We start from the raw sequence: 8,573 nt of genomic DNA, 5'->3' as shown, positions 1-8,573 counted from the left end.
GGTTTTCTAGAGTAGTAGGTCAATAGTCCAATTAGGGAAAGGGCCATATTGGACCTGGTTTTGGGGAATGAGACAGGCCAGGTGATAGAAATCCTCCATTGCAACTTCTTTGGGAATAGTGACCACAATTCTCTATTTTAGAATACTCGTACACATCGATGCATGGCCTTAAAGGAAGCATACTAAACTGGACCAAGGCTGATTATATTAAAATTCGGCAGGAGGTGGGAAATGTGGAAGGGAAGTCCACATTTGATATGTGGAAGGCTTTCAAAGATGGGACATGCCTATCCTGCACTCTTTGAAAACAAGGGATAGAAAAGGCAAGATTAGTGTACTGTGGATGACTGGAGAAATTGTTTGACTAGCCAAGAGGAAAAGGGAAGCGTACATAAGGTCCAGGCAGCTAAGAACAGAACTGGCCTTGGAGGAATATCGGGAGAATAGGACCAATCTTAAACAAGGAATCAAGTGGGCTGAAAGGAGTCATGAAATAACTTTAGTGAGCAGAATTAAGGAGAATCCCAAGGCCTTTTATTCATAAGAGGGTAACTAGAGAAAGGATTGGTCCACTAAAGGATATGGAAGGTTGCGTTGAAACTGAGAATGGGAGAGATTCTCAATGATTACTTTGCATCAGTGTTCACTGAGGAAAGGGACATGGTGAATGTTGACATTTGAGGTAGAAGTTGGTTTACTCTGGCTCACATTGACAAAAGGAGGGAGGATGTGTTGGGTAGTATAAAGGATATTAAGGTGGACAAATCCCCAAAAATCAATGGGATCTATCCCAGGTTGCTGAGGGAGACAAGCGAGGAAATAGCTAGGGCCCTGACATATCTTTGGAGCATCCTTAAACACAGGTGAAGTGCTGGAGGACTGGAATGTTGCTAATGTTGTCCCCCCTGTTCAAGAAGGGATATTCTGGGTAATTACAGACTAGTGAGCCTGACGTCGGTGGTGGGAAAGCTGCTGGAGAAGATACTGAGGCATAGAATCTATATATTTGGCAGAGAATGGGCTTATCAGTGATAGGCAACATGGTTTTGTGTGAGGGAGGTTGTGCCTTACCAACTTAATAGACTTCTTTGAGGAAGTGATGAAGCTGATAGATGAAGGAAGGGCAGTAGATGTCATATACATGGACTTTATTTAGTAAGGCCTTTGATAAGGTTCCCCATGGTAGACTAGTAGAGAAAGTGAAGTCACATGGTGTGCAGGGTGTTGTAGTTAGGTGGATAAAGAACTGGTTGAGCAACAGGAGACAGTAGTTGAAGGGAGTTTCTCAAAATGGAGACAGGTAACCAGTGGTGTTCCACAGGAATCCGTGTTTGGGCCACCGTTTGTGACATTCATAAATGATTTGGAAGAGGGCATTAGTGGTTTAAGCAGTAAGTTTGCAGATGACAAAGATTAGAGTAGCAGAACGCATAGGGACTGTCAAAGAATACAGGAAAGTTGGGCAGAGAAGTGGCAGATGGAGTTCAATCCAGGCAAATGTGAGGTGATGCATTTTGGAAGGTCTAATTCTAAAGCGAATTATACAGTAAACTGAAGAGTCTTGGGAAAAGTTAATGAGCAGAGAGATCTGGGAGTTCAGGTCCATGTATATTCTTAACCATCTTTAGTTACACTCTCCTCCAATCATTCTGCCAGCAAACAATAGTAATGTTTTCATATGTCTCAAGACATTCCTAAGACTGAGTGTCAGTCAGCTTTCCCTATGTCAACTCTAAGCATGCTTCTGGGCTAAATACAAGCTTGATCTCTTGTTTTGTGATATTCACATCAGTGAATTTATTTGTCTTTGGATAGATTAGTCGCAATTTGTAAATCACACTTAAACCGGAAAGGGCTAAGGATGATGTATCATTGAAAGAATAAATAAACCCTCCTAAGAGAGTGTTGAGAAATCACTCACTGGCGTTCCTTGTTTGGATAAATACTACATTCACTGAAATGAAGAATGGAAGGTGATTCATGTTTTTGTGGTAAACTTAAAGGATGTGTGGAAAGGTTGTTTCTCCTGGAGAATCTAGAGCCAGAAGGCACAATCTCAGAATAAGACATATTGAAGAAAGATGGCAGAGGAATTTCTTCCCAACCTCAACAGTAATTGGTAGTGTTGTTGAATAAAAGGGAGACAGACCTTTAATCTGTAAGTGATGGAGAAAGGCAGGAAAATGGTGTTGGGAATTCAGATTAGCCATAATCTGACTCTGTTCCATGATTCAATGAACTAAAGAGCCTAATTTACACCCTTGGATGTTATGGTCTTCATGTTTGAGATAAAGGGATCTCTTGTGGAATGGCGTTAAACTCAACAGTAACACCATAACAGACGGAGAAATATCAGGGATAAACTCCCAAATGAAAATTCAAAAGCCAAAATATCATCCTGAAAGGCAGAGTCTTGATTAGAATAACAAATCATGTTTCCAGTGTGGCTATAGTCATTCAAAGGATAAAACAAGCTGTGGAAACAATGAGATTAGTAGTCTTGAATTATCCAGGAAATAACTTACAGATCCCTCCCAAAAACAGTTGATAGTCTTCTGAATCTACTTGGCCCATGAGGTTTGTGCCATCATTTGATTGCAGCTAATGTTTCTATCCCATTTTCCTGCCTTCTCCCTGCAATCTTGTCGATCTGTCTTAAATAAGCTTAATGACTTGGCCTCCACAGCCCTCTGAAGCAATGGGTTTCACAGATAAACCACCCTCTGGTGGGAGAATATCCTCCTCATCTCAGTTCTAAGAAATGGGTCATCCCTTCCCTGAGACAGAGGCGGTGCTGATCTCCGGTCCTAGTCTATCCTATTAGTCAAAACATCTCCCCTGCTCATTATTTCTGTAAATTTCAATGAGATGATGTTTCTTCCTCCAACTTATCCTTCTAAATTCCAACTTCTGTTGATAAGGACTTCCATTGGTATAGGAACCATTAGAATTTCACAAATGTTAAAAATGACCTCTGAAAATATTTTTAAAACAGCAGGTATGGTGGTTTAGTGTCAAGGATGGCTTAGGTAGTTAATTAGTTTTAAAAAAAAAACAAATTCTATTAGATGTTGCTCCATGGTCTGTGTGGAGGATTATTTATTCTCCTTCTCAACCTCTCCTCTCTGGGAGGTGTGGTGATCCTCAGGTTAAATCATTAGCAGGCCATATCTCACAGAGAGTAGCCTTGTGTGCAAAGACTTGGGAACTTTATCTACTGCTCAATAACTTTTGTACACTCACATTAATAATTCATCAGGAAACAAGTCTTAAAAACCAATCTCTGAAAAGATGACAAAAGTTACAAATCAAGACCGAGGCATCAAAAAGATGCATTGACATGGTTTTGTTTCACATTACAGTATGCTCAATGGCTGATCAATTTCAATGCAACTCACAAATGCAGGAAACAAGGCAGTAAATTACTTAAAATTCAGCTAATAGCTGGATAATTTATAGCATAAAGTACAGATGAAGGGATGAATTTTTGCAAGATACTAGGATCACCCCCTGCTCTTTAGCTAAAGATCTCATCCAAACACAAAACTATAAAGTGAAGCACCCCTGTTCACTTGGTTATGAGTACCTCATTTATAAAAATGAGTATGGTAGGACATCGAAGACACTATAAATCATTACTGTCTAAAAAAGAGACTACGGTAGTAACTATTTTTCTTTGAGAGAGCTGATCGTAAGTTTGAGTCACTGCAGCCCTATGCTCCTAATCTATACAGCTATTAGCAGGCAGTTTAAATGTTTGGGTCAAATGGGTGACAGCAGGTCCAGGCAGTTGTGGGAAAGACAATAGTATCCAGCTCCCTGTCCCCCCTCAGGTACATCCACACAAGGGTCTGCTGAGGAAGCAGTGTCTACCACAGAAGCCTTTAAACCAGTGGGCAGTGGAGAGGTGCAGTTCATCATCATCCATGTCAGTATTGATTTAGTACATTCATTTTCACTTTAAAATGGGTAACTAGTGGCTGGATTTGTTATAGTACCTCCATTTTAGGGGCTTCCTAACCATTTCATAATTTAAGAGTGGAGGTTTCTCACTGCTAGCTATCACAGGGAAAGTAAAGGAGCTCTTAGAAGCAAGAAGGTGGATTTTATGTAGTTCTAATTAAGACAAATCCAAGAAGCATAGAGAACAGTAGCAAGTTCTGTATTTTTGTTAAGTGTTCAACTGGGAAAGATTAGTGTCTTCAAAAGTCCATTAGGTGGAACAAGGCACCCTGCCGATCCACAATGGCTTACCAACTGATCTACAGTACACCCAAGATCCACAGAAACTGGAGAAGGTGAGCTACAATGTACCAGCTTACTCATTGTTGCCACCACCCATGAAGTTTCTTGCTCAAGGAAGGAATTTACAGAGCAAGTTAAGAACACTTCACCTGAAGATTTGTGCACCAAGGCAGTATTCCAGATTGTTGCTGATATTATACAAACAAGGCTTAGGACAAGTCTGTAAAACAGTCCTCTCCCAGCCCATCTTCACTGGGCACCCCCAGCTAACATGGTAAACCAGTGGATAATGATATTTACTTTTCAACCTTGAGAGCCTCCCAAGGAGACATTCATGATTCATTCAATTACCTCCAGTATCTTGGCAATCAAGTGACTTTGCACCGAGTTTGGTAGTAAGTTGCAATTCTGGCACACAGTTCCTCAGGTTGCCAAAACTCTTGGCACTGGCGTTACTAGCCCACCTGTATGTTTAAGGCATGGATAACAATAGGTATCTCAAACCCTGGAAGGAAGACCATGAAGTATAGAGCCAGAGGGAAGATGTTCCTCCTATAGTGAACATGTCCTCAGGCCACATGGAGGCTAGCCAGTGTTGGACAAGATATGCTCCATACCTGAAAAGTTTGAGCTCTAACTAGCTTCAGCATAGGAAGTTATTACTAAGAGGAACAGGAAGCACTCAGGACTGAGTAAGCAATTTAGTCTTGAGCCAGCTCCACAGATTAGTACAGTCATGGCTGATCCTATCTCAGGATCAACTCCATTGTCTTGCCCACTTCCTACAAATCTTTCAACCCATTGGAGGATGAATTGATGATCTGAGCATGCACTGCAATTGCAGTGGTGAATGACTCTTGGTGGCAGCAATTTTAAAAAGAAGCCTTTAGGAAATGGTTTTACTTTTGAAATCTCATTTGAGGTGGTTTCCTTTTATAAAAAGGGGTCCATTCTATAGTAGTATTGAGTTATACAAAGCCTTGGGGGATGTGATGGCCTCGTAGTACTGTCACAGGCCGAAGTAATACTCTGGGGACCTGGATTAGCACTGCTGCCTCTGTCAGGGACTTGGGTTCGATTCCAGCCTTGGATGACTGTGCAAACTCCACACATTCTTTTAATGTCCAGGTGGGTTTCCTCCTAGTGCAAAGATATGCAGGTTTAGGTGGAGAGGCCATACTAAATTGCCCACAGTGGGCAGGGGTGTGTAGATTACATCTATTAGGTAGAGACATGTAGAGTAATAGGGTTGGGGAATGGGGTCAGTGTGGACCTGTTTCTACACAAGGGAAACAAAAATATTTTCCTACTTCCCAAAAAAAAAAAAGAGTAAAGGAGCCCATAATACCACAGCCTGATGTCATCAGGAATGTATTGTTCAATTCCAGCCTTGGATGACTGTGCAAACTCCACACATTCTTTTAATGTCCAGGTGGGTTTCCTCCCAGTGCAAAGATATGCAGGTTTAGGTGGAGAGGCCATACTAAATTGCCCAACATGGGCAGGGGTGTGTAGATTAGATCTATTAGGTAGGGACATGTAGAGTAATAGGGTTGGGGAATGGGTCAGTGTGGACCTGTTTCTACACGAGGGAAACAAAAATATTTTCCTACTTCCCAAAAAAAAGAGTAAAGGAGCCCATAATACCACAGCCTGATGTAGTCAGGAATGTATTGACAAAGACAATGCAGCTCCTGGTACATATGCCACAGCTAGTGCCAGAGAATGCATTTTATTTAGTCCCTCACTGTTTACCTTTCAGTGAGAAGTGTTGGGCAGAGTTTTGTAACTTTTCAAAACAAAAAGAAAGAAGCACTACAAAGGACTGAAATCAGGAACATTCAGTCTCTAATGTCTCAACTGGAATTAAGCTGTATAAACTAATGTTTCTCCATGTGTCCTGGTTCTCACTTGGATGTCATTTCAATAGGAGTGAAGACTGTTATCCAGGATGTAACTGCTGCATGGAGCAAGTGAAGCCACTGCACTAAATTAGTGCATGAAGCAGGAAAGTAAAATAGGCCATTCAGCCTGGAGGCTGCTGTGCTAGCCAATGATGACTAATCATTCAACTCCATATCAGCCAAAATTCAAAGGTATCACCATTGACGAGAACAAACCACAAACATGTTGCTACAAGAACATGGCAAGGCTGGGAATTCCAGTTGGGTAACTCCAAGCCACTCACCATTTGGTCTGACAACTAATTGCTGTCCCTTCCATAAATACTGAACCACAATTCAAGCTCACTTCCAACAAGACTACATAGCTTTGTTATAGACACACCAGGGCAGGTTTCTGTCTGGTTTATTTGTATTCAAGGTCTACAGGTCAACCTCATGACACTGGGGACAGACTGGGCTGGGTTCTTCATTCTGTACACTGCAGCAATCAGCATCAACAGGAACACCAGAAACCCAACAGCTACTCCAATCAGAACAGGAGATCCGGCAGCACCTATGGGGAAGGAGGAAGTGGGTTCAGACATTGGAAAAGATGCTCAATGAACTAAACAAGGAACATCACTTACCATTCTCATTAAGCAGCTGCTTAGACTGGCTGTTCTCAACTTCCAGGAGAACAACTGGACCAGGAGCACTTACCAAGGTCCCCTCATGGAGGAGAGCACTCCTGCGTGTCCCTGTTGGAGGGGGACAGGAGATGGTTAGAACCCAAATTGAGCCAGGATGCTGTATCCTTGGTAATTGGATATAGGGGCAGACCTTAGCTTAAAAAAGCATCAAGGAACTCACTTGGACCACATCTGGGTGTACAGTCATCTTGAGCAGAGGGAGAGCAAACCTCAGCACTGCAGTGCAAGTAAACCTAGAAAGGAAGGAGAAGAGATTTTAAGGGGATCTTCCCATAGATCAATAGCCCAGGTTGTAGCAGAGACACAGCAAGAGGATTTCTGAGTGTGGCCTCATTCCTTCCATTTGATTACCTGTCCAGAGAGGGGCTGCTCAGACACTCCATCCAAGAAAACAAATGTCTTCACTTCAAACCGCTTGTGATGGGTTGGGAACTGCAGGCCAGAAGAAACACCTACTGGGTGTAGGAGGGTCAGATAGTCATCACCTTCATAGGGACACCTGAAACAGGAAGGTCAGGTGACCAAGTGCTCTAAACCAAACCAGAAATAGACTGCAAATAAAATCAGGTAGCAAGTGGGATTTGCAGTTGTCAGGAAAGAGGGTACCAAGAGAAAAAACAAAAGCTGATCTTCCACAAGTAATAATGAATCTGGTCTTCAAGGTCTTGAGCTCTACATTTTGTAGAGACTGGTCAAAAAGTTCTAGACAATCCAAGCATATTGCAAAAGCTCAAGTGGACAGGCCAGTTATCTTTCACTTCACTGTCAGAGCAAAGGGGAGAGTCGTTAACTGCAATCCACATAATGAAAGAAATGGGATTGGTCACTGGAGGAATCAAAGTGTTGATGAAGAGCAACTTGTAGTATAGAGAGATTTCAGAAGCTATTTGACAAGGTGTCAGTGACAGCAGACAGCTCATGGTGTAGGGGCAACATTAACAAGGTAAATGTTTGGTCAGCTGACCATCAGATTGAAACAGCAGGGCCTTCAGTCAGTGGAGGGAAGATGGATTTGATCTGGAGAATCATAGGAGACTTCACAAAGTGGGTGATGCAGCGATGTTGCTTGAGTGTCCCCTAAAATTGTGTAATGACGAGTTTTCTATTCAAGGTGGGGGCAGGAGATTTAGTCATCAGTCAATCTTACAATCCTCTTCCAGAGAGGAAAGACCCTGGCAACATTAAGGCACATTCTTAACTAAGGACAAGTTCATGATCATGAAGGTAGATCAAATAGCAAGTGGAATTTACAAATGAACCATGATTGAAAGAAAGTGCCAACTCTTGCTTGTGCCTCATGTTATACACACACTTTTCTGTCACACTATTACAAGAATGTAGTCTTCACTCCATACTCTGTCCAAGTCCAGCCTTTCCATTGAGTCCTTACCCATCCACCAGGAGACTCCACTGCACCTCATGGTCAGGGGCTGGCACAGGGGTTGCCCAGCAGTCACGCAATCTCAGGACTATCATTGGGTCAGTGCGATCCTTCACACGAACCTCAACAAACACCGACTCCTGAAGGATTCTCTGAATGGGGTAGTCACTGTCCCTGTACCACCAGCTGTAGCTGCCATCTAACAGACAAAAATAAAAGAAGGAGAACAAACCAAAACAGTTACTCCTGAAGGGATACAATTCCCAGTGCTCCTATTACCAGGGCAGCACTACCTGTTGCTATTCGCAGCTCCAGCCTCAGGATCCCATCTTCAGAAGCAGCTAGTGGTGGAGG

General features: G+C 42.5%; 1 protein-coding gene across 1 annotated transcript in view; it reads right to left on the bottom strand.

The window, feature by feature from the left end:
* Nucleotides 1-6,536: 6,536 nt before the first annotated feature.
* The window catches only part of LOC122548269 (zona pellucida sperm-binding protein 4-like), an 8,066-nt gene continuing 6,029 nt past the window's right edge, over nt 6,537-8,573 (bottom strand). Inside the window, exons 3-8 of the mRNA XM_043686800.1 lie at nt 8,513-8,573; nt 8,229-8,418; nt 7,190-7,337; nt 6,999-7,071; nt 6,776-6,886; nt 6,537-6,702 (exon numbers count right to left, since the gene is read on the bottom strand). Of these exons, the coding sequence (XP_043542735.1) occupies nt 6,563-6,702; nt 6,776-6,886; nt 6,999-7,071; nt 7,190-7,337; nt 8,229-8,418; nt 8,513-8,573 (723 nt within the window). The 3' untranslated portion in view covers nt 6,537-6,562. The remainder of the gene's footprint in view (nt 6,703-6,775; nt 6,887-6,998; nt 7,072-7,189; nt 7,338-8,228; nt 8,419-8,512) is intronic.

This window comes from Chiloscyllium plagiosum, unplaced genomic scaffold (assembly GCF_004010195.1).
Source record: "Chiloscyllium plagiosum isolate BGI_BamShark_2017 unplaced genomic scaffold, ASM401019v2 scaf_68, whole genome shotgun sequence".
Lineage (NCBI taxonomy): Eukaryota > Metazoa > Chordata > Chondrichthyes > Orectolobiformes > Hemiscylliidae > Chiloscyllium > Chiloscyllium plagiosum.
This window is presented reverse-complemented; position numbering and strand designations above follow the sequence as displayed.